This window comes from Furipterus horrens, unplaced genomic scaffold (assembly GCF_987537825.1).
Source record: "Furipterus horrens unplaced genomic scaffold, mFurHor1.1.pri manual_scaffold_4, whole genome shotgun sequence".
Classification (NCBI taxonomy): domain Eukaryota; kingdom Metazoa; phylum Chordata; class Mammalia; order Chiroptera; family Furipteridae; genus Furipterus; species Furipterus horrens.
Genome location: NW_028327174.1, coordinates 49,492,070 through 49,518,530, shown reverse-complemented (window position 1 = coordinate 49,518,530; position 26,461 = coordinate 49,492,070). Strand labels below are relative to the sequence as shown.

Here is a 26,461-nt window from a genome sequence, read left to right as displayed (position 1 = left end):
TGTGAGACATCATTCAGTTGCCTCTTGCACGCCCCCAACTGTGGACTGGGCTCACAACCCAGGCATGTGCCCTAACTGGGAATTGAACCAACGACCCTTCAGTTAGAAGACCAGTGCCCAGTCCACTGAGCCACACCAACTAGTGCTCTAGTTTATTTTAATATAAATTGCTGTAGGTGGAATTGCTGTGTCAAAAGGGCATGCATTTAAAAACTTTTTGTTGTGTCAATTTGCCCTACTGAAAGATTACATCAATATACATTGACATTGTTTCTAGCCCTGTAGGAGAGAGTCCTTTCCTCTACATTCTAACAAGTATTTGTTACTTCAGGAAACACTGAGTTCTAACTACTTGTCAACAAGCCCTAGGGATACAGTCGTGATCATGATAGAGGGAATCCTAACTTATTTTCTTAATTTACATTTCTTAATCAGTGAAGTTGAGCTGCTCAAGCCTATTGGTTATTGTTCTTATGAAGAATTAACATAAAAATTGATTGTCAATTCGTTTTGCCCCTGTTTTGTGTAATTTTCTTCTTTTTTCATTTTTTATTCTGTTACAGTTGTTCCATTTTCCCCCATTGCTCTCCCCTGCCATGTCCACCTCTCCCCTAATTTTATTATTTATGACTGTTTTGTGTATTAGATCTCTGTGTCATGTGTTGTGAATACTTTTCTCATTTTGTTGTGTCTCATCATTGATAGTGTTTTGAAGCCTAGAGCTCTTGCCTTAAAAAAAATTTTTTTTTAATTTAGGCACAAAAATACGGTGTCCAACTAAATTACTTCTTGCATTATTTTATATATGTAACCGCTACTCAGATCAAGATACTGTGTATTTCCAGTGAGGGTAGAGAACGTGCTTTTCATTGATATTCATTTTATTGCTTTAGTGGATATGATTAAATTACTGTTTTTCCTCTACTTCAGTTCTGGCCTAACATGTACTCTGTTTTTGAGAAGAAATTTAACCTCATTACCTGATTTTCTACATGTACACTTTTAACTGTTTTCAAGCAGGGGAATATAAAAACAGTGGTGAGCAATTTGGTGTATGTTTACTCTGTATTTTATGTTTATATATTTTAAAATATAGGTTATATTTTAATAGCTATCAAATTTGATTGCGTGTATGAGGTCAAGCTTAGAGGTTAAGAGAATGTGCTCTGGAGTCAGACATGTCTAGATAGGTCTCAGTTTTGTCATCTCTTTGGAGTCAGTAATAGTGCCTGCCACTTAGAGTAAGTAGTTAATAGGATTTAAAAGAATTATTTTACGAAGTGCCTGCACATAGCAAACAAATAAATAATAGCTGGCATTATTATTCTTTAAAATGGAGAATAATCTTATACCTGCTGTAAGAACTCCTCTGAGAAACTGCCTTTGCTGAGAAAACATTTTGATAAGCCAACTTGATAAGTGATTCCATAAGAAGAAATAAGTATTTGTGTGGATGATTTGCACAAAAATTAGATTAAAATTATCTTTTTCAGGCCTTTACTGAGTTACTATCTTGCCTTGTTAGCCATTTTTTGTATACCATATTTTAGTTAGCTCCTTTCAAATATATTTTTAGCCCCTTGAAGGCAAATATGAAGGCTTAAAATCTTAGTGTTGTCTTTGAGTTGTCCTTTTCTTTTCCACACTGTTCAATCAGTTTTAAAATCCTTTAATTTTAATTTTTATATTGTTAGTGATTTTTCTGTCCCTATAAATGTATATTATCATTATAAAATTGAAAGAGGACAGAATAAATGAGAAATGATTTTCCTATAATCCCCTGTTCAGAGATAACACTTAACATTTTGGAGCATATTCCATTAGAATTTTTTTCTCTGTGTGCAGATACATGCACATATCTAATTAAGGCCTATTTTACAAGTGATACCTGGAAACTTTTTCTTTATTTCTACTGCTAGTGCCTACTCTAAATTTTTCCCATGCTTGGATTATTACATTTTTTTTCTTGTAAATAATTAAGTGTATCCTATCCCTTTCAGTCCTACTTAACACCAGATTACTCTTTCTAAATAGTTCTTAAAACTACATATTTTTCTAAAATCCTTAGTGTCACTTCTGTTAAAAACCTTTTGTGTCCCACATCTGTATCGCGTAACCTACTCAGTTTAGTGTTCAAAATGTGCTTCATGCCCTGATTCACCATACATTTGTTCATGCCCATTTTCCTCTGCTTCTTCCCTTAACCCTAAACTCTAGGAATGTAAATGTAGCAAGCTACATATGTGACTGCAACAAACAGGAAGGAAGATAACTGTTACTATGTATTGAATTGTGAAGAAAAATCGGTTCTATGAAAGTATAACACAAAACAGCAAAGATACAACTGTAGTCCTCCCTTATCTGTGCTTTTGCTCTCAGCGGTTTTAGTGCTTATGGTCAGCTGCATGTGGTTAACCGTGTCAAAAATATTAAATGGAAAATTCCTGCAGCAAACAGTTGATATGTTTTAAATTGATCACTGTTCTGAGTAACATGACGAAATCTTTTGTAGTCCCTCTCCTTACCAGCCATCTTAGTTGGGGAGGGAGGGGGACAAGCCGCATTTACGTAACTTTTATTAAGATATACAGTATTGTTTTAATTGTTCTGTTTTATTATGTCATTGTTAATCTTGTACTGTGCCTAATTTATAAATTAAACGTCATTAGAAGTATGTATGTATAGGAACAAAACATTGTCTACATAGGGTTTGGTACTATTTAAAGTTTCAGACATCCATTGGAGGCCTTGGAATGTATCCCCCAAGTATAATGGGAGACTTCTGTATTAGACTGCATGTCAGTTCTGTTCATTAAAGTGAAATAGATATTTCAATTCTGTAAAATTTCTTTTATTCCTGGTGAATTCTAGCTTTTGTCATTGCCATCTTTGATTCAAGAGAAGTTCTACTTTCTGAGATTCTGCAGATCACCAGGCTACATACATATAGATGGTCTGTCCAGAAAGTACCCAGCCATGTAATATGAAAAAGACTTTTTGTGTGTGTTTTATTGATTATGCTGTTACAATTATCCCAATTTCTTTTCCTTTTGCTCCCCTCCACCCAGCAGTCCACCTGCCTCCAGCAGTCCCCCACCCTTAGTCCATGTCCACGGGTTGTGTGTGCATCAAAAGCTCTCCTTAACATCCCCCTGTCCATTCTGCACCCTCCTACTATGCTTCTGAATTCCTGCACCATTTCCCTCCCTCTCCCTTCTTCCCCCTCCCAGCTGACCTCCCGAAAAATAGACATTAATTGAAGAAGATACAAGATACAAAAAGCATTGTACATAGGATAGTGATGCCTCAGTCCCCTTCAAAGTAGGCACCTTGGAACTGCACATGGTTCTCCCAGTCGCCCGTCAGCTGCCCCGTCGTGTTTTCCTAAATCTCATTGATGGCCTGAAATATTATATGTTCCCTTTCAAAGGTGATTTTAGTTTTGGGAAAAGGCGGAAGTCATAGGGTGCCAAATCTGGGCTGTAGGGGGGTTGAGTCGCCTGTGTGATTTGATGTTTTGCCATAAAACTCTTGCTGGAGACATGATGGCTGAATGGGTATGTTGTGGTGAGAAGCTGCCACCCACCAGTTGCCCTTATCTACAGCCCATTCAAATAGTTTCCCTTGAGGAATGTTCAAGCTCAACCCTTTGAGTGCCAGTGTCACTGTGACCGACGCTGACAAATTTTCCCAAAAGTGCCAGCATCGCTCCCAGCGACTCTATTTTTGGTGGCTATAAATGTAAATAACAATGGAATAATTTGTATTTTATGTTTTGTTCCCTTTTTTTTTTGTACCTCAGCTTATATATTGATATAACTTTTTCTCGAGATGTTGATCCAAATTTCGAATTTTTACGCTTCTTCAAATACTGACATATTAATTCTGTTATAATTTTTACCTAAGTTTTTTCTTCTTCAAACATGTATGCAGTATTTGGCATACTTCTTGTTATCCATGTTGCTATGTTTTTTCAAATTATAATCATAGGTTTTATATTATGCCATATATTATACTTCAAAAGCCGTGTTGAAGGAAATAATTTATTTTTTCTAAAATGTTATAATAAAATAATTTTAATGCAATAAATATTTTGCTAAATTGCATCAGAGAACACTGCTTACAAAAGAAGAGTGTATTTACTATATGTTGTGAAATTTTCAGCAAATTATTATGAATAATAATGTTTTTATAGACAATTTTCATAAACTCTGCATTTCTTAGCAAAATAGCCTGGCATTTCTCACATGAATTTTAGCAATTATGCATGGCACTCAAAGGGTTAATGCAAAATCTGATGCAGATTCGTTGCTTTACTTGCTCAGTCATTGTGAATGTGATGGTTACACAGTATACATGCGTACCCAAGGGCATCTACAGCCTCCACTGCCTAGTACAGTGAAGTTGTCACTATTCATTCATGCACATTCCAGGCTACTCCTTGGCTGCCAGGTTACATCGTTGTCACGCAAACTGTTCTGTTATATTAACAATGGTTGGACTTTTTCTGGACAGACCTCATATGTTATATCACTCTATTTATATTGTTGAGTACTTGAGTTTGATATCTACTTGTGTGTTGGCTAGAATATTTTTCCCCTTAAGTGTCTTCCATGTTATAACCTCTTGAATATACTATTATACTTTGAATTCCCTTTGTTAAGATTTATACCCCCCCATATAAGTGTAATTAAGATGATTCTCATACAATAAAATCTTCCATTTAAAGTGTACAATGCACTGGTTTTTAGTATATTTGTAGAGTTGTGCCACCACCACCACAATCTAATTCCAGAACATTTATGTCACCCCAGGAAAAGAAACTCCTCACACTTGAGCAATCACTCCCATTCCCCTCTCCTCCTAGCTCCTAGCAACCACTAATCTACTTGTCTGTATGGATTTACCTTTTTTGGACATTTCAATTTACTCCTTTTAAAAAAGTATGTAGCCCTGACTGGTGTGGCTCAGTTGGTTGGGTGTCATCCTGCAAAGCAAAGGGTCGCCAGTTGGATTCCTGGTCAGGGCACATATCTGGGTTACAGGTTTGGTTCCTGGTGAGCGTACAAGAGGCAACCAGTTGATGGTTCTTTATTATATCAATGTTCCTCTCTTTCTTTCTCCCTTGCCCTCTTTCTAAAAATAAATAAAATCTTTAGAAAAGTAATGTATAGAAAGTTTTGATACAAACTTAAGAATCTCATTTATAGAAAGTTGTCTATATCTAGAGGCTTCTTGAAAAGGTAGCCTGTTTTTTCTTTTTTTTAATACTTACTTGAGGATATGTTTATTGATTTTAGAGAGAGGGGAATGGGGAAAGGAGAAACACAGAAACATTGATTAGTTGCTTCCCAAATGTGCCCTGAGCAGGAATCAAACCCGAAACCTAGGTATGTGTCCTAACTGGAAATTGAACCTGCAGTCATTTGGTGTATGAGACAATGTTCCAACTAACTCAGTCACCCGGCCAGGGCTTACACAGGTAGCTTTTAATGAAAAATTTTTGAAGAAAGTGGAAATGGGTTAATAGATAGTAGGGGTGCACATTTTAAGTACAGGAAAAAGCATATGAGGTGATAAAGTTTGAGTTAAGCAAAGAACCTGGTTTCAGACTTAGTTCTTTTTTAGATCTAGCTTGATCTAGAAATAAATAATAAATATGATTTATTTTCTCCATCCAGTCTGTGGCTCCAGCGGCCTTATTTCTAGCAGCTAAAGTAGAGGAGCAGCCTAAAAAGTTGGAACACGTCATCAAGGTAGCACATGCTTGTCTCCATCCACAGGAATCACTTCCCGATACTAGGAGTGAGGTAGGGTATTAATTACATATATGTGTTTTTCTCAGTTTATTTTGATCATAACCTAGTTTTGTAACTTATATTTTGAAGTCTAAATGGGGGCTTTTAAAGGAACCTTTTATATTTGTTTTTTCCTTAACAAAAACATCATAAAAATTTTATGGCAGAAGTTAATTGTATTCATTGTAATAAAATCAGAAAATGCTGAAAAACAGAAGAAAATACCTAGGTGTAATTTGGACCATAGATTTAAGTGAATCATTATTATTTCCAGCTTCTTTTTTATGAATAGCTATACATATGTATATTTTGTGGTTTTTTTCACTTACTATATCCCAAATATTTTCCCATTATATTAATTTTCCACTTATTTTAAATATTGAGATAGTATTTCATCTATTTTATGTAAAATATATATACATTTTATATATTTTATATATTTTTACCATTCACTGTTTCAAAGAGAATTTTCTAAGAAATTACAAAAGTTATATGCTCATTATAAAAGAATCCAAACAATTAAGAATCATTTAAAGTGAAAGTTAAAGCATTTTCCTCCTCTTTCTAGGAGGATATTGCTGATTACAGTTCCAGTATACTATATTCTTCCAGACCTTTATCCTATGCATATACATACAGCTTGTTTTTCTTCCATCCTTTCTTGATTTTCTTAAAGAAAGGAAAATCTCTCCTGGCTTTGTAAGCCAGTGATCAGGGAGTAGTAAGTTGCAAGAAATCAAGAGGTCTGACATTTGAGAAAAATTATGGGTTATTTAAGTCTTACAGTAGATGCATGAGCCATCCTTTATCAAATAGATAAATGGAATTGTGTGTTCTGATCAGATTGGAGAAAGTGGGTTTTTTGGAGGGGGTATTGAGAGAGAGAGAGAGTGAGAGAGTGAGAGTGTGTGTGTGTGTGGATAATAGGCCCTAATTATGGGAATTAAGTGTTTTGCATGGCAGTGTCTTGACTTCCTTGGTTTTCTCTTTCAGCTACACTGGTAGCTCTTGTTGAAAAGAATCATTGCTCTGGGCTTTTATTTAGGTTTGAGACTACTAAACATCATTGGTCTATAGAATTGGCCAAATAAAACAATTTTATTTTAACAAAATGAAACAAAATTTCCTGCTTCTTTTTTTCTTTTCTGAAGAATATTTACATACTTTCACACCTGAGTCTTTATTCCTTGTGAGGCATTAGAGGAAGATATTTTCTTCATTATATGGAGCGGGGAACTAGTGTATCAAGGCATTACTGGACCTATTAAAGATTATAAGTTAAGTTGAAGGTTAACTGACAAAGTCTCTTAACTCCTCACCTGAGTCTCATTCTCCTAGAGTTCTAGTCCAGTGCTGGAAATATAAGGGGAGACATGTATAATTAAAAAAAAAATTTTTTTTTAAAGATTTTATTTGTATTTAGAGAAAGGGGAAAGGAGGGAATCACACAGAGAGAAACATTGATCGGTTGCCTCTTGTGTGCCCTCAGCTGGGGACTTGGCCCATAAGCCAGGCATGTGCCCTGAAGGAAATCAAACTGGTGAACCTTTAGGGTAGTGGGACGGTGCTTAACCCACTGAGCCATATCAGTCAGGGCATAATATAAAAAAATTTTACTTCGTTTAAAATATGTAATTTAAAAATAAAGTTAATTTTAATATATTTTATATAATAATGTTTTACTTAATCATAATTATCATTTCATCAGATAATCAATATTAAAACATTATTAATGAGCTAGTTTACATTATTATTGTTTGTTCCCTTTTCTTTGAACTCTCCTATAAATTTCTAGAAATCTAGCATTATCCCAAAGGGGAAATTTTGACAGGAGTCAAATGTTTTGAGATTGCCTACATTGCCTATAGGAATGCTATGCAAATGTTTTTTGATGGTGTTGAAGAAGACGTATTTTTAATTTTCTTTTGTCTATATCAAATGTATTTTAAAACCTAAAATGTCAGTCTGAAAGTGATCCAAATCTCAGGTGTTTTTTCTGTAGCTACTTATGAATAAATGTTTTCTCTCAGTATACCTTTTTTTTTTTTTCCTTTAAAAGGAGAATCTGTACTGAATAGGGATAAAGATTAATTTCAGTTCCTACTCTACCTCATAACTCCACACCTGCCTTTTGTGGCTTTGGTTTCTCTGGAAAGGATTGTTAAAATTACTTACACTTTATATATTGTACCTTCTGTGTCTTCTCATCTGCAGGCTTACCTGCAACAAGTTCAAGATTTGGTGATATTAGAAAGCATAATTCTGCAGACTTTAGGTAAGTTTATTTCCCTTTAAAAAATTAAAGAAATATACATGTAATATGATATGATTTCTAGAATTTGCAAAATAAGAAGCAGGAGGAAAATCTCTTGGAAGGGTTTTGCAAATTTAGAGGTGGTAGAGCTCAGTTTTACCCTGGCTTATATAGAAGAAAACATGAAGGCACAGCTGACCTTTGAAATAGCAGTTAGCTGTCTGTTTTTTTCCATTCTGGGATTAATGGTTTGCTTTTTAAGGTTTGGCAGTTTTAAATTTTAATATAACTAACGGCAGAAACTATTTAAAGAACTCTTTTCCTTCCATGGATTTTTTAAAACTGTCATTATATTTAGATAATAGCATTTATTTTGAAATTGGTGGTCAGTTTAGAACAGCAGGTTGTAGGGGGGAGAATTCAAGCTATAGTAAGTTCTTGCTTAACTTCATTGATAGATTCTTAGAAACTGGTTTTAAGTGAAACATATAGCAAAACTAATTTTATCATAGCCTAATTGATATAAATAAGAGTTAAGTTTCTATGACATATTTCTGGTCACAAAAACATCACCAAACTTGTAATTAAAGATCCAAAATACTTCTTAGTGATTGATTGATTGGTTGATTGATTTTAGGGAGAGAGGGGAAAGGAGAGAGAAACATTGATTTGTTGTTCCACTTATTTATGTATTCATTGGTTGATTCTTGTTTGTGCCCTAAGGATTGAACTCACAACCTTGGCATATTGGGTCGATGCTCTAACCAACTGAGCTACCTGGCCAGGGCCTAGGTTTCTTTATTTAGAAAATTTTATTTACATACACAAAAAGAGACACTCAAAACATTTTATAGACATACTGATCCTTTGTAAGTAATTTTGGTAAAGACCATTTGGGGTTGGATAAAATGATTAGTACCTATTGTAATTAAACTGTTGAAAAGGAACAAAACTGAGGTAAGAGAATAGGTTTTAAAATGTTTTCTCAAGGTTAAGTGTTACAAGATAGTCATCACTTGATTAAAACTGCTCCTTCCAACCATACATTATTATATTCTGTTGTCCCTAAAATGTGTTTAGAAGATATTGGTTTTCAGGGGTCTTGAGACTGCATTAGCTTTATTATCTTAGTGGTACCTTCTAGCTCAAAATATGATAAGCAGATTTGGAGATCATATGTCTTAAGAGAAGAGCATGCTGCATACTTTGTGTGACTCAGCCTCTGAACAACAATTTTGGGATCGGAAAATGAGGGAGGCCTTTAATGATGACTCAGATAAAAGATGTATAAAATGTCTTGAGTACTTTAGCTTTTTAACCAGTCACTTTTTTTTAGGCTTTGAACTAACAATTGATCACCCGCATACACATGTGGTGAAGTGTACTCAACTTGTTCGAGGTAAGCAATCCCAGCTTGAGATAGTGCCCTTAAATTGTTTTACCATTTAGAGACTAAGTTTGCTGTGGATAAATATATAACACAGCTGCTAATTAATGTGTTTAGGTCATCTCCATTTAAAGAGAGTGACCCTCATGAGGATGTTTGACAAAGCTGGGGGCAGATTTTGAAAAGTCACTAAATTATAAGGAACTAACAGCAATTTTAAGGATGTCTTGGGAGTGGGCAATCTTAATTTGATTGTAGGGTTGATTGTCCTAGACATTTTTTAAAAAGATTTTATTTATTTATTTTTAGAGAGAGAGGATGGGAGGGAGAAAGGGAGAGAAACAGCAGTGTGTGGTTGCCTCTCACGTGCCCCCAACTGGGGACCTGACCTGCAACCCAAGCATGTGCCTTGATGGGGAATTGAACCTGCTACTGCTTGGTTCGCAGGCTGGTGCTCAGTCCACTGAGCCACACCAGCCAGGACTATCCTAGACATTCTTAAAGACCACCCAGAGGATCATTTAGAAATTATTTGAATTTATTTCCATGATTGACAATCCTTTGTCAGGACTTTAAAAATTTTTTTAATTTAGCTTTAGTAGCTATAATTTCATGAAACCTGGTTTCTCTGGTTTCTCTTACTCAGTTTAAATAGTAGTATCAAGAATATCAACACACCATCTTGCATTTCATTGCCTTTAATGGAACAAACTAATAATTGGTTTTATTTTGAATTTTGCTTATGTATGTTTCATCTGAAATTCCAAAAGTTTTCTGATTTCTTTATATTTTGAAAGCATTAAATGGTTTACATTAAGCAAGGATAAGCTTAAACAGATGGATATATGATAATATTTAATCTAAGGGAGATTAAAATTTGCTTTGTCAGCCAGAACATTTGTTTTGTTTTGGAAGAAGAAATTTTCTTTTGGTAATATTGAAATACTTTGTTATTTTATTATTTCAGTGTTAAGTCACAGGTTGCTCAATTTAAAACGTTTTTTTAAAGCACAAATTACTTTTTCCAAACATATCAAGGTCTTTTGGATTCTGATCTTGCCTCCAAATTAGTTTGTCTCTTAGTTTAGTATTTCTCAGTGAACCATTGCCTCAGAATCTCTGTTACTTGTTAAAAATGCTTGCTTGTGTCCTTCTCCAAACATTGAGTCAAACTCTTAAGGAAATTGCCCATGAATTGCATTTTAAACAAGTATCAGATACTCGATATACAGGGTAAAATTTGAGCCCCTAGGTCTGTAAACAATCTATTTATTAATAATTAAAAATTGCTAATCTTTGCCTTTTTTTAGAATTTATTTATTTATTTTTAGCAAGAGGGGAAGGGAGGGAGAAAGAGAGGGAGAGAAACATCAATGTGTGGTTGTCTCTTGCACGCCCCCAACTGGGGACCTGGCCTGCAACCCAGGCATGTGCCCTGAGTGGGAATCAAACCAGTGACACTTGGTTCACAGGCCAGTGCTCAATCCACACTGAGCCACACTAGCCAGGAAAGCTAATCTTTCTTTAGTAGAATGTAAATTTCAGATAGTCAGGGACCGTGCCAGCCTCATTTACCACTACCTTGCAGATATTAAATGCTTATTAATTTATTGTTGAGAATAAATGGAACTAATAATTTTTCCCTCTCCCTCACCTTTTTTTTTTTTTCTTTCTTTTTTTAGCAAGCAAGGACTTAGCACAGACTTCTTACTTCATGGCAACCAACAGGTTTATGTTTTAATATTTTTCCTTTATATTTTTGGGATAGGACTTGACTTAGGTTGGGATTGTCACTTTGTGGGGCATATGGAAGGATATCTGGCACTTAGAAAACTAGAACCCAAAGACCCATGCAGTAATCTTTGATGCAGTGTCTTATAGACAATTCTATGGTAAATGTTGAATTTTATGCAGTTTTCATGTTGTGTCTTAAATTCCCATGGTTCTTTTTTAATTTGCTATGGTGATGTAATCATTTACTACTGATTGATAACCTACTTAATTCTGTATGTTACTTAGCTTTAAAATGTCCAAGAGCATAGTTCTGAAAGTTGGTAAACCTGGAATTCATTGACAGTGACTGAAAACCTGATTTGGAGGATTCTGCAATATTTAGGATATTTTAAAAGACTCCTTGTTCTTTCCATATTTCCAGATAAATGGGCTTGTATATGTATAAAGAGTTGTAATACTTTTTCTTCTTCTCTTTTTAAAGAAAAAAATTAATACATAACTTAGATTACCAAATGACTTGCTATTTGTTGTTCATGGAAACCAAAGATATTCCTAATGACTGTGAGGACTAAGAAGTTCCTTTTAATAGACTGATAGGAGAAACTTTAAAAATAAACCATCAATCAAGCATATTCACACTTGAGAGAGTGGTTGTCTATTTATTATTTTAAATAGCCCAGTCCTGTGACTGGCAAGAGACAAGATACTTTTTAGGGTATTTCCTTAAGTGTTTGATTTAGGGATTATACATGTCAAAAATATTTTCATTTTCCTTATGTTCTGAGCTTATTCTCAGAGTAATTGATCCTTGTTTTAAAAAATAGAGTACCCAATTTGCTTTAATTTTTAGATTTTTTGTTTTTTGTTTGTCAGTTATGTGGGTTGAATGATGTGTAGTCAGAAAATTTATAAATGTTACCTGAGCAGATGGGTTAATGGAAAGTAGTGTTTAGTGTTAGATCAGAGTACTGGATATTTCTTACCCTTATAGTTTGCCAGTGTTTTTTTCCTTTTTTTTTAAATAATGGAGAGTTTTAACTTTGGGTTCAGAATTGAGAGCTCATGATACTCTCTTGTTTCCTTTCCTCTGATGTCAGCCTACATTTGACCACATTTAGCCTGCAGTACACACCTCCTGTAGTGGCCTGTGTCTGCATTCATCTGGCTTGCAAGTGGTCCAACTGGGAGATCCCAGTCTCAACTGATGGGAAGCACTGGTGGGAGTATGTTGACGCCACTGTGACCTTGGAACTTTTAGATGGTAAGTTTTAGGGTTAAGGGTCCTTGAAAAGCACTTGATCTTGATCTGTCACTATCTGGCCAAAGGTGACTTGATTCAGATCAAAATAGTTAGTTGAGGTTAATCTTGTTTGACTACTTCTGCCTTTCTGTGAGTTTTCCTTAAATGTTCTGTTTCATTTGTAGAACTGACACATGAATTTCTACAGATTCTGGAGAAAACCCCCAACAGGCTCAAACGAATTCGGAATTGGAGGGTAAGAATTATTACTGTCAGCTTATGAACAAACCATTTTCTTTTTTTGACTGCACCAGTGAATAAACCAGAACTGGATATGTGCCCTAGATTTGCAATTTCCCTTTTTGTAGTTACGTAAGAATCATGACTTCAACTTCATATCTTGAGTACTGGCCCAGAGTCAGTGGCTGTAGTCATAGCAGAATTTATTTTGGGTTTTGCAACTCTTGTGATAGTTATTTGGTCAGCAGCATTGATTGAGTATTTTCTGAATGGAGGCTGTTAGGGGAAAAAATGTGGCTTCTTTGAGTCATAGAGTGTTGGCTTCTGGTAGAGGAAAGATACAGAGTTACAGGATTAGAGCTGATGCCATAATTTTGTCTTTGACATTACCTGCTTTTGAAATGGACTTAAAACTTTGTTTTTATATAGATTGAGATCTAAAATTTTTTCAAATATTTTTCAAAGTCTCATGAATAATGGAATCACTCCTCTTTTTTTCCCTCCCAGTGTCAAAAAGTGTGTTTAAAAACATTTCCTGCATTTCTCAGAATCCATACTGATAAGCTTGATTTTCTTCTGAGTTGAATGACTTCCGGAAAATGAGTTTGCCTAAGGTTGAGTGGAAACTTGAACACATAGATCATCTTTTAATTTCTAGACCAAAATTCTCACCAAAATTTCTAGAATTTGCTTTTGTACTAACTGCAAACACAAGCAGTCATAAGGTATAGATGTTCAGAAATGAATTTTAGATATGCACCTCATTTTTTGAATTGCCTTGTAGCATTGATATAGATTGCTGTGACTCTTTCTTTGGTGATAGAACACTTAAATAAATTTTAAGTGTCCAGTACTACAGTTGTTCTCACCCGAAAGACCGAGAAGCAATTAAGTATATAATACTGTATTGTTAACTGTAGACACTATGCTGTGTAGTAGTTCTATAGGATATATTCATCTTATATAACTGAAACTTTATACTCTTGGACTAATACATCCTTGTTTCCGCCTCTCCCCACACCCTAGCAACCACTATTTTACTCCACCTCTCTGAGTTTGACTATTCTAGATTGCTCAATATGTAAGATCATGCAGTATTTGTCTGTGTCTGGCTTATTTCACTTAGCCAAAGGTCATCTGTGTTGTTGCAAATGGCAGGATTTCCTTTTCTCTCTCTGTCTCTCTTTTTTTTTTTTTTTTTATGTGTGTGGCAAAATACAAATGAGATAAAATTTACCATCTTAACCATTTTTAAGTATACAGTTAAGTGGTATTAAATATATTCATATTGTTGTGCAACCACCATTACCATCTATTGTTGTCATAACTTTTCATCTTGTAAAGCTAAAACTCTATACCCATTAAGCAAATAACTCCATTTCCTCTGACCCCTAACCCCTGATAATGACTATTATACTTTCTGTGTTTATGATTTTGACTACTGCTAAGTACCTCATATAAGTGGAATCATACAGTATTTGTATTTTAGTGACAAGCTTATTTCAATTAGCATAATATCCTTAGGTTTCATACACATTGTAGCATATTGTATGATTTTGTTCCCTTTAAAGGCTGAGTAATATTTCATTGCAATATGTATGTATGTATGTATGTATGTACCACATTTTGTTTATCCATTTTTTCATCAGTAGACACTTGGGTTTCTTCCAGGTTTTAGCTATTGTGAATAATGCTACTGTGAACGTGGGTGTACAAATACCTCTTTAAAGCCCTGCTTTTGATACTTTTGGGTGTATACCCAGAAGTGGAATTGATGGATCATATGGTAGTTATATTTTTAATTTTTGAGGAATCTTTATGCTGTTTCTTATAGTGGCTGCACCAACTCCCACCAACAGTGCAGGAGGGTTCCCTTTTCTCACATCCTTGTCAATACTTGTTATTTGTTGATTTTTTGATCAGAGCTGTTCTTATAGATGTGAGGTGATATATCATGGTATTGATTTGCATTTCCCTGATATTTAGTGATATTGGAGCATCTTTTCATAAGTCTTTTGGCTATATGTATATCTTTAAAAGAATGTCTATTCAGTTCCTCAGCACTTTTTTTTTTTTTAAGATTTTATTTATTTATCTTTATAGAGAGGGGAAGGGAGGGAGAAAAAGGAAGAGAAACATCAGTGTGTGGTTGTCTGTCATGCACCCCCAAACTGGGAACCTGGCCTGTAACTCAGGCATGTGCCCTGACTGGGAATTGAACTGGTGACCCTTTGGTTTGCAGGCTGGTGCTCAATGCACTGAGCCACACCGGCCAGGGCCCTCTGCACATTTTTAAATTGGATTGCTTGTGTGTATTTTTTTGATGTTCACTTGTATGAGTTCTTTATTGTGTTTTGGATATTAAACTCCTGTTGAATATATCATTTGTAAGTATCTTTTCCCATTCAGTAGGTTGTCTTTTCATTTTGTTAATGGTTTCCTTGGTAGGCAAAAGCTTCTTAGTTTATTATAGTCACATTTGTTCCTTTTTGCTTTTGTTGCCCTACCTGAGGAGACATACCAAAAAAATAAGACTGATGCCAAAGTATCTAGTGCCTATATTTTCTTCTAGGAATTTTATGGTTTCAGGTCTTATATTTAAGTATTTTTGTATATGCTATTAGAAAGTGGTCTATACAAAAAAAAAAAAGGAAAATTTTGAAAAGAAAGAAAGAAAGTGGTCTAGTTTCATTTTTCTTTCATGTATCTGTCCAGTTTCCCCAGCACCATTTACTGAAGACTGTTTTTTCCCCATTGTATATTCCTGCCTCATTTATCATAGATTAATTAACCATATGAATGTGGGTTAATTTCTGGGCCTCCTCTGTTTTTGTGCCAGTATCATAGTGTTTTGATTGTATAACTTTGTAGTATCCCTTGAAATCAGGGATCTTAATACCTCCAGCTTTGTTCTTTCTCAAGATTGCTTTGACTAATTCGGGGTCTGTTGTGATTTTATATAAATTTTAGGGTTATTTGTTCTAGTTGTGTGAAGAATGCCATTGGTATTTTGATAGGGATTGTGCTGAATCTGTAGATTGCTTTGGGTAGTATGAGGGCAGTATGAGCATTTAAAAAGCATTAATTTCCCCAGTTCATGGCATACATCCAATTATTTATTTGTGTTGTTCAATTTCTTTTATTAATGTCTTTGAGTTTTCAGAGTATAGCAGGTCTTTTGCCTCCTTGGTTAAATTTATTCTTGTGTAGTTAAAAAAAAAATTTTTTTTTTATGTAGTTGTAAATGGGATTGTATTCTTAATATTTTCTCCTGATAATTTGTTATTAGTGTATAGACATGCTACTGACTTCTGTATATTAACTTTTTTATCCTGTAACTACTGAATTCATTTATTAGTGTAATAGTTTTTTTGGAGGGGGTAGTGTCTTTAGGGTATTTTAATATTTAGTATCATGTCATCTGTAACTGTCACAATTTTGCTTCTTTTCAATTTGGTTGCCTTTTCTTTTTTTGTCTGATTGCTGTTACAAGGACTTCCAATACTATGTTGAATAAAAGTGATAAAACTGGGCATCCTTGTATTGCTCCTTACCTTAGGGGAAAAGCTTTTAGATTTTCACCATTGAGTATGATGTTAGCTGTGGGTTTGTCATACATGGCCTTTATTATATTGAAATATGTTCACTCTAGTCCCAATTGGTTGACATTTTTTTCATAATAAATAGATGTTGTATTTTGTCAAATGCTGTTTCTGCTTCTATTGAGATGATCATGTAATTTTTATTTGTTGTTTTGGTAACATATATTATGTTGATTGACTCTCATATATTGATCCATGCTTACATCCCTGGAGTAAATTCCACTTGATTATGGTATCTGATCCTTTAAATGTATTGTTGAATTTGGTTTGCTAATATTTTATTGAAAATTTTTGCATCTGTGTTCAACAGGGATATTGGTTTGTAGTTTTTTATTTTTTGTACTGTCTTTGGTTTTGGTATCATTTCTCTTTTTTAAGTATATTTTATTGATTATTCTATTACAGTAGTACTAATTTTTTCCCCCTTTGGCCCACTCAGCCTGGTACTCCACTCCCCTCCAGCAGTCAACCTCCCCCCCAGTCTTAGTTTATGCCCATGGGTCATGCATATATAAGTTGTTTGACTTCTCCATTTCCTATGTTATTCTTAACATTCCCCTGTTTTGTTCCTACCAATTATGGTTCTTAATCCCGGCATCATTTCTCTATTACCCCTTCCAGCTGATAACCCTCCAAATGATCTCCATATCTATGTTCCTGTTCTGGTCATTCCCTTAGTTTGTTTTTGTTTTTTAGATTCAGTTGTTGATAGTTGTGAATTTGTTGCCTTTTTAATGTGTGTGGTTTTGATCTTCTTTTTCCTAAATAGGTCCCTTTAACATTTCCTGTAATAATGGCTTAGTGGTAATGAACTCCTTTAGCTTTACCTTGTCTGCGAAGCACTTTATCTGCCCTTCTATTCTAAATGATAGCTTTGCTGGATAGAGTGATCTTGGTTGTAGGTCCTTGTTTGAATGCCTCTTGTCAGTCTCTTCTTGCCTGCACAGATTTTTTAGAGAAATCAACTGACAGTCTTATGGGAACTCTTTTGTAGGTAACTTTCTGCTTTTCTCTTGCTGCTTTTAAAGATTCTCTCTTTATCTTGAACCATTGGCATTTTAATTATGATGTGTCTTGGTGTGGTCCTCTTTGGGTTCAATTTGTTTGGGAGTCTCTGTGCTTCCTGGTCTTGTTTGCCAAATTAGGGAAGGTTTCTTTCATTATATTTTCAAATAGATTTCCAATATCTTGCTCTTTCTCTTTTTCCGGTACTCCTATGATGTGAAGATTGGAATGCTTGAAGCTGTTCCAGAGGCTGCTTATACTATCCTCTTTTTTTAGATTCTTTTTTCTTCTTATTGTTCTGATTGGTTGTTTTTTACTTCCTTATGTTCCAAATCATTGATATGATTCTTGCCTTCATCCACTCTTCTGTTGTTTCCATGTAAATTGTTCTTTATTTCAATTAGTGAATCCTTCATTTCAGACTGGATCTTTTTTATGCTGTTGAGGGCCTCACTAAGTTCCTTGAGCGGTCTTATAACCAGTGTTTTGAACTTTGCATCCAGTAGATTGCTTATCTCCCTTTTGTCGAGTTATTTTTCTGGAGTTTTGATCTGTTCTTTCATTTGGGCCATGATTTTTTGTTTACTCGTTTTGACAGCTTCCCTGTGTTCCTTTCTATGTATTAGGTAGAGCTGCTATGACTCTTGTCTTGGTAGCATAGCCTAATGTAGTAGGTGTCTTGTAGGATCCAGTGGCACAGTCTCTTATCACCCAACCTGGGTACTTGAAGTCTGCCCCCTGTGTGGGCTGAGTACCCACCTCCTCTTGTAGTTGAGCCTTGGTTGCTGTTGGCAGGTCAATGGGAGGGATTTACCCAGGCCAGTCAGCTGCAAGGACTGGCTGTGACCACTGACCACCACCTTCCGCCCTCCATGTAGTATCAGCTGTGCAGGTACAGGGTGGTGGTGATGTGACGTGGTCTGTAGCTGTCCATTTAGTGTACTTTTCAGCTCTAGCATTTCTCTTTGGCTTCTTTTTAGGTTTTCTATCTATTGATAAGTGGTGTTTCCATTTTGTTTGCAAGCTTTATTCTTAACTTTCTTCACACCTTCCTTTAGTTCCTTGAATATCTTTAAAGGAGTTATTTTAAAGTTCTTGTCTAGTAAATTTGCCACCGGGTCTTTTTCAGAGATAGTTTCTGTTGATTAAATTTTTCCTTTGAATGTGCCATACTTTCCTGGTTTTTAAAAAAATAATCTTTGTGATTTTTTGTTGTTGAACACAGGACATTTGAATTTAATAATGTGGTGACCCTGGAAATCAGGTTTTCTCCCCCATGGTTTGCTGTTTTTCTTATTGTTTTGTTCATTTTGGGGGGCGGAGGAGTTGATTTTTGTAGGATTTTTTTCTGCTGAGGATCAGCCTGGAGTATAAACTTAAGGTTTTTTCAGAGCATTTCCCTGGACATGTACAGTCATTTTCTTATTTTTCCTGTATATGGAGTTGGTTTTGAATGTGCTTCTCTTTAATGTCAGACTCCCCAAAGGGGAAAAAAACAAAAAAGTGACAAGGGAGGAAGGCTGTTGGTCTTTTAAATCCCCTGGCAATTGCTTCAGCTAGAGGGGGAGGGGCTTGCAACAAAGGAGGAAGGTGCAATAATAAAGGCTGCCTGCCTTTGGTATATACCTCTGCGATCAGAAGCAGCAACCAGTGATCATACCACAGATTTCCAATATTTAGAGCAAAGAGCAATTTTTGCTCACTCTGGCTTCCCAAGGTTGTGTGCAAGCTACTCCAGAAATGAATGCACAGATGCTTGCTGTATGGTTGGCAGTGGGTGATGGATAGTTTCTACTGTTCGGAGAAATGAAATTAACCCCAATTTACTGTTCAAGGCTTATCGTGGAAGTTGCAAGCCTTCAACAGACTCTAGAGTTCCAAAATATTAATAGTTACCATTAGACGGATACTGCAAATGTAGTTGTTTAGATGGGAAGACAGATTCCTGGAGCTTCCCAGTCTGCCATCTTCCCAGAGTCTTTCTTCTCTTTTTTAATGCTAATAATAATTTATTGTGTGTATATATACATACACACACACCACAATTTCTTATTAATTCATCCATAGATGGACACTTGGGTTGCTTTTATATCTCAGTTATTGTGAATAATGCTGCAATGAGCATGAGTATGCAGAGAGCTCTTTGAGATGCTGTTTGCCTGACTCTCGATTGTAGTTTGTTAATCTTAATGTCTCTGCCCTGGCTGGTGTGACTCAGTGGATTGAGCACCGACCTTCAAACCAAAACGCTGGTTCAATTCCCAGTCAGGGCACATGCCTAGGTTGTGGGCCAGGTCCCTGGTTGGGGGTGTGCGAGAGGCAGCCAATTGATGTTTCTCTCCCTTTCTTTCTCCCTTACCCTCTCTTTAAAATCATATGTCTTCTGATGGTAATAATTATCAATTTTATGTTAGATAACTACAATGTCAAAGCAAGCACAGTCTACTCATTTCAGTGTTTTTTCTGTATAATAAGTTACTTGAAGTGAAGAGATATCATTTGCTTCATTCTAGGCATGCCAGGCTGCCAACAAAACTAAAGCAGATGACCGAGGAGCGGATGCAAACACTTCAGAGCAGACAATCCTCAATATGATTTCCCAAAGCTCTTCAGACAAAACTATTGCAGGTTTAATGAGCATGTCAACAACTTCTGCCACAAGTGCAGTGCCTTCCGTTCCAGCCACCAAAGAGTCATCCAGCAGTGTGGAGATGTTGCAGGCTGAGCGTTGGCTGCCCTCCCAACCTCCTTTTAAAGTAGAATCTGCTCAGGGTCATCGGACTAGTGAGAATGTAGCACTTATAGGAGGTGATCATTCCTTGCAACAGGATAGTTCGAATGCATTCGTTTCCCAGAAGCAGAACAGTAAAAGTGCACCATCAGCTAAAGTATCACTGAAAGAATACCGTGCAAAGCATGCAGAAGAGTTGGCTGCCCAGAAGAGGCAACTGGAGAACATGGAGGCCAATGTGAAGTCACAGTATGCATATGCTGCCCAGAATCTCCTGTCTCAGCATGATAGCCATTCTTCAGTCATTCTGAAAATGCCCATAGAAGGCTCAGAAAATTCTGAGCGGCCTTTTCTGGAAAAGGCCGACAAAACAGCTCTCAAAATGAGAATTCCAGTGGCAAGTGGAGATAAAGCTTCCTCATCAAAACCAGAGGATATAAAAATGCGCATTAAAGTCCATGCTGCAACTGACAAGCACAATTCTGTGGATGACAGTATCACAAAGAGCCGAGAGCACAAAGAAAAGCACAAGACTCACCTCTCCAATCATCATCATCATCATAATCACCACTCACACAAGCACTCTCACTCACAGCTTCCAGCTGGTACTGGGAACAAACGGCCAGGCGATCCGAAACATAGTAGCCAGACAAGCTCTTTAGCACACAAAACCTATAGCTTGTCTAGTGCTTTCTCCTCCTCCAGTTCTGCTCGTAAAAGGGGTCCCCCTGAAGAAACTGGAGGGGCAGTGTTTGATCATCCAGCCAAGATTGCCAAAAGTACTAAATCTTCTTCCATAAATTTCTCCTTTCCTCCTCTCCCTACAATGGCCCAGTTGCCTGGGCATAGCTCAGACACAGGTGGCCTTCATTATTCACAGCCTAGCTGTAAAACTCGAGTTCCTCATATGAAACTGGATAAAGGCCCTGCTGGGGCCAATGGTCACAACACAACCCAGACAATAGACTATCAAGATACTGTGAATATGCTTCACTCCCTTCTCAGTGCCCAGGGTGTTCAGCCCACTCCACCCCCTGCGTTTGAATTTGTTCATTCTTATGGTGAATATCTGAATCCGCGGGCTGGTGGAGGAATGTCCTCCAGATCTGGCAATACAGACAAACCCCGACCACCACCTCTACCTTCAGAACCTCCTCCACCACTTCCACCCCTTCCTAAGTGAAAAAGAAGAGGCGAAAAGAAACTTCTCTAAAAACATTTTTTTTAAACTACTGATTCTGGACTAAGAAAATTACTTCCCTAATGAAATATGTCTCCCTTCTTTGACTAGGGAGTAAATTAATATTGAGACATAGGTGGGAGGATGTAGAGGGCCTTGGTTATTATATCTGCTGCCTCAGAAATTTAACTATTTTATAGTTTTAACTGGTATTAGAGAGCTGAGAATGTGTTGAAGCTGTGAAAGATTAAGAATACTTTCTCTGTTCTTGGCCTCTCCACCTCCTAATTAGGTTGATTAGAGCTGATATCATCCTCCCTCTTCTTGCCAGGACTGAAATATGGAGGATTTGTTATTTCACATAGTTGTGGATCCTTTTGATGTTTAGTATGTCAGAAGAGAGGAAGTATTTAAACATCAAAATCTTTTAAGAGACTTAAAAAAAATAATTTAAAGAAAGTAAGTTATCTGTTTAGTTTTTTTATATAATTGGGGAAGGGATAGGGATTTTGCTGTGTGTATGGGATACATAGCAGTGAGTCCTGGGGGTGGGATTAGAGGGTGGAGGGTGTGTAGGGGGGGATGGGAGGGTAGGCTTTTGGCCATGAGTTCTGAGATAATCTCTGGCCACTTGAAGTGTTAAGATCTTTAAGTGTGTATGTAAGTGTGGGTATGTATGTTTTTAAGTGTGTGTGTTTAAATATCATGTTTTTCCTTCCCTGTCCCTCACCATTTTCATTTCCCAACAGTCTACTAGTGTGAATACCGTGTGGCCTTTAGAACATGAAGAGGCATGTATTCGACTTGGTATTTTCCCCTTTCTTTATGTTGCAATTGAGCAGTAGCCTTCTGAATTCTAGTTTGGGCAAGTGTGGCCAATGGCCTAATTTTGGACTCCATTATAAAAACTTCCCTTTTATCCTCTTTCTTTTGATTCAGAATAAAGGTGGGGTTGAGGAAGGTTTGGAGAGCAAGGCTGGCTTCTGCTGTACAGAATTGGATGTGTCTTTTTTCAAGTTGGGCTTTGGGTAAGGGTCTCAGATGGGAAGGGATAGGTGCTATACATCCTGCTTGTGAAAGCCCAGACCATGTGTGAGAATAGTTCTGGGAGAAGCCATGAAGCTAGAGGATCCTGAAAACAGTGAAATTGTGATTTGGGATTTTTAGGACATTGTATTTTAAATTATATTATAAATATAAGACTTGCTTTTTATCTGTATAGCTGAAGAGAAACAGCTGCATCCTCAGTTTTTGCAGCCTGTATGTCTTCAGAGATTAGAGCTTGTGAATTTTAACAGTGCTGATGCCAGGAGAATGAGCAAGCCTAGCCTACATATACTGTTATGTCAGATTGTCCATTTTTGGTGGCTTTAGATGATAGGCTGAGGTTCTTCAGATTTCTAAGAATCCTTTTTAAAAATGGATCAGTTGTCTGATCTTATGGGTGCTTGATTATCCCAGATTTTAAAGTGAACATTTTTGTTGAGAACAGAAATCTTCTAAAGGGCTAGAAGATTTCTAATAAACCATGTTGTCTAACTGAAAATGCCACCTAGCCACTGATCATTGATGTCATATTCTTTGGTCTTCATGGCAATTTTTGTTGTGGAAATACGATGCAGTTTAAATGTGTCTTTTTAATGCAGCTTCCTTCACACCAAATATTCTTTCTGAACAAATTGAAATTTTTATTGGAAGTCAAAGGGAGGTGGGAGTTGTACATGTGCTGCTGCTTTCCAGGAACAGTTTGGGGAGAACACTGAAACAGTTGGAATTAATTATGCACTGGCCTAATATAGGGAGGAATTTGTGTAGTAAACTTAACTGAAGGTGAATTAGTGTCCAGCATCTTTCCATATTTGAAATGTCTAGAGTGCCTGCCATTGCTGTATAAAATGAGCTCTCTGTTGGCCTATAAACTAGTATTTTTACTTGGATGTCACTTTCACTTTTATAGATGACATTTTCTTCTTTCTCCTTGATAGTCTGTGTTGTGCTAATCAGTAGATGTGTGATACTTTTACTAAATATAGGCTTTCCATTTGCTTAGCTTTTGTTTAGTGGAGTCTGCTTTCCTTTTAGTCACTTAGTTTGCATCTGTATCTTTGTGAAATTGAGATCACTGACTTGATGATGAAAATATCTTTTCCAGCTTTTGGTTTTTCTCATCAAATGTCACGTATTTTCTAATCATAGGCACTCCCTCACCACAGAGACATACGTATCTGCTTGACCTCATTAGTGGTGCTCCATGGCAGTCTAGTTAGTTCCTTAGGACTTTGTCAGGAGTGAACTAGAAAAAAGTGCTTTCTAGAGCCTAAGAGCTGTTTTATGCTGTGTAGTCTGGCCTATGCACTACTAGATCATTGCTGGTATAGATCAGTTTAGAGACTTCTCTATGTTAATGCCTCCTGATACTGTTTTAAGATACCTACCATATCCGCTTTTAGATTTGTGTATATGTCCTGAACCACTTTATGGGCTCTGCGTGAAGCTGTTGCACTGTCTTTGGGTTAGCAGTGTTCCTGTCAGCTATCATGTATATTGTCCAAATTCTCAGAAACTTAAGCTTCATAGGGCTGTGTGGTTTCTGAATTCGGTGTCTTCTCTACCCTCACACCTTGAAAGGGTAAGACATGGGGTTTAAACATCCAAAGTTAGTCTAGTAAACATGGCTTTCCCTCCTTCTTTTAACCTAAACTATTGAAGATAAGTGGTGATAAGCAGACCTGAAGCCTCAAGTTCTGTAAATCTGATTCTTAAACTGTGCTTGAATCTCATGTTGGCAAAAACAAATACCTGTGGATTGCCCTTAGGGCTTTTAATCAATACCTGTGTTGCTCTTAGCTGAACTCTAATGAAGCATTAATCTAAAGCTAAATTGGTCTTCTGAAGTATCAGTTATGCTTTTTGGGTTTAGAAAATACATACTAATTAGTTTAGTCTTCACTCTTGAATCACTGTGTTTCTATATGTGAGATTCAGCTTGCTTTTTTTTAAAAAATATTTTATTGTTTTGATTTAATGTATTTTTTTAGTTCTATATTATTGGCTTCACCTGTGTTAATAGAAAAATTTTAAATCTCCTGTTGGAAACAGCAATGGGTTAGGATACAGAAATAAAATCATGGTAACATTAGTGCTGGATTTCCTTAAGCCTCTGCTACCTGATTCCCCTCATACCTTGCTTCTTGGACAAAGGCAATAAGAAGGGGTCTTATCCCTGTATGTGGGATTTTAAACATATTCATGTTTCCCACAGAAACACAGGAACTGTGGGGACTTGGGAAATTTTTACTTTTTTAAGCAATTATTATTTTGTTGATGAATTATTTTGATACTAATGCTAAGAAAAGGGAGATTATAGAACATCTAGAAGTTGGAATACAAATACTGTTCTCTTGGGTTTGGGAGAATTGAAGCAGTCTATGTAATCCTTCATGTGGTGAGAAATAAGCCCTCTGCAATCCCATTAAGCCTTCAGTGACTTTGATACCTTCCCAGATTTCTTGTGTTGCTGCTTAACACCTAGCTTTTAACTGAACATTTGCTCCTGATGGTTTAAGAAACGTTTACGTGGTATCACCCTGTCAAGTTTTATTTTATCTCTTTATCCCTCTGGATGTGAGTTTGAAACAAACATGGTACTGTAATCCTACCTGATAGAATGGTCTACGACGAGAGGTATTTTTTAGTGGGAGATCCTTCCATTTTAATGTTTTTAAAGTTTTTAATATGAAATTGGCATTGGAAAAGGGAGGAAAAGAAAAAGAATGTTTACTAAAAAGCAGTGTCTACTCTTCCCCTTGATGAGTGTGTATTCATGGTTGAATGAAAAGAGAAAGACTTGGGTTTCCTGTTGTCATATTAAGTGTGGGAGAGGGATGCTTGACAGCATGCTAATTGAAGCCAGAGCAAGTATGTGTCCATCAGGTTATCAGGAAGTCTTCACATGAAAGCTGAGGACCTGATTAGTGTTTGATCCCATTGGAATTTATTACAAGGTGGAGGTGCTGACTGGGTTAAGCACCCAAAGAAACAAATGCAGCAGCCTAACTTAGTGTTAACCTAGGTTTCTGGATTTGAAACTGACCTTTTCCCTACCTTACTCCACACACCTAAAATTGTCCGTTTTCTTATCAGACCAAAGAGCAAAAGAAGGAGAGAAAAAAAAAACAACAAAAAAAAAAACACTTTACCAATCTGTGTCACTCAGGTACAATTTTGTGGTGATATTTTTGTCTATTTTCTTTGTATTGCTCTTAAGAGTCCTTTCTCAGCATCTTACTCTGCTGTTGCCTCTGTCCTCCTTGGGGCATCTCAGTTCTGAATGCTACCCCTGGTATCTCTACTGCTGTTATATGAATGATAGGATGTAAGTGACTATTACAGTAAGGGCTCTTTGTAAAAAATTTAAAAATTTTTTTAAATTTAAAAAAGGGTGTTGTATACATTTTATAGTCTGGCTGTCAGTTTGATATATTGCTGTCAAGTATGTTCTCAATCTGTATTTATCCATCCCATCAATAAATGTTAATTACAGAACACTCATCTGATTATTGTTTTTGCGTACCGAGTCTTCAAATTAGTCTTTAACTGTAATTTTATTGATATAATTATAGCTTTGTTTTAGTTTTGATAGTAGTATGTACCTTCTGACCGCAGAAGATCCTGTGGGAATTGAGTCCTAAGATTTGGTCATTACAGTGAACCTGAAAGTATAAAGCATGATGTAGTCAGGATAGAAAAAAAAAAAAACCTCATTTAATATTGTGTGGATACCTGGAAGAGCAACTGCAACACACACACGCACAAATACATAACTCAAACAGATGATAGCAATATGTACTGCTTATTTAGCAAGCACTGTCAACATGATTCATAATTTTATACTTGGTTTTAAAAATATGAAATGAAAAAAATGAAAATTTGAATGATGGTATAGACAAGGAGTGCACTTGGAAGCAAAAATTGATAGTGAATACTTTTTCCTGAGATAATAAAACTACACACAAGGTAAATCTTGTAAATTACACATTTAAAGGGAAAGAATTATAACACAAAATTAGTAGTTTAAAATCTAAAAAGAAAAAAAGATAAATTGAACAGAATTATATTTCTGAAAAATCACTTGTTCTGTTCATTGCTTTCATTAAAAGAATAAGAGAACTTAAGATTTTTGTTTGCTATGTAGTGTGAGGTGCAGTTGCTGGAAGGAGAGTCTGAAGACCAGGTATATGGTATAAGCAGTTTATTGAACAAGCGGGGACTGGGTGAGAGGGAATCTACT

The 26,461-nt window shown here is 36.2% G+C and overlaps 1 protein-coding gene across 1 annotated transcript in view; it reads left to right on the top strand.

Moving 5' to 3' along the window:
• CCNT1 (cyclin T1) overlaps window positions 1-21,669 on the top strand; it is a 29,975-nt gene extending 8,306 nt beyond the window's left edge. Inside the window, exons 3-9 of the mRNA XM_090273088.1 lie at window positions 5,682-5,810; window positions 8,013-8,073; window positions 9,389-9,451; window positions 11,122-11,167; window positions 12,271-12,434; window positions 12,599-12,669; window positions 19,774-21,669. Of these exons, the coding sequence (XP_090129214.1) occupies window positions 5,682-5,810; window positions 8,013-8,073; window positions 9,389-9,451; window positions 11,122-11,167; window positions 12,271-12,434; window positions 12,599-12,669; window positions 19,774-21,174 (1,935 nt within the window). The 3' untranslated portion in view covers window positions 21,175-21,669. The remainder of the gene's footprint in view (window positions 1-5,681; window positions 5,811-8,012; window positions 8,074-9,388; window positions 9,452-11,121; window positions 11,168-12,270; window positions 12,435-12,598; window positions 12,670-19,773) is intronic.
• Window positions 21,670-26,461: the final 4,792 nt, after the last annotated feature.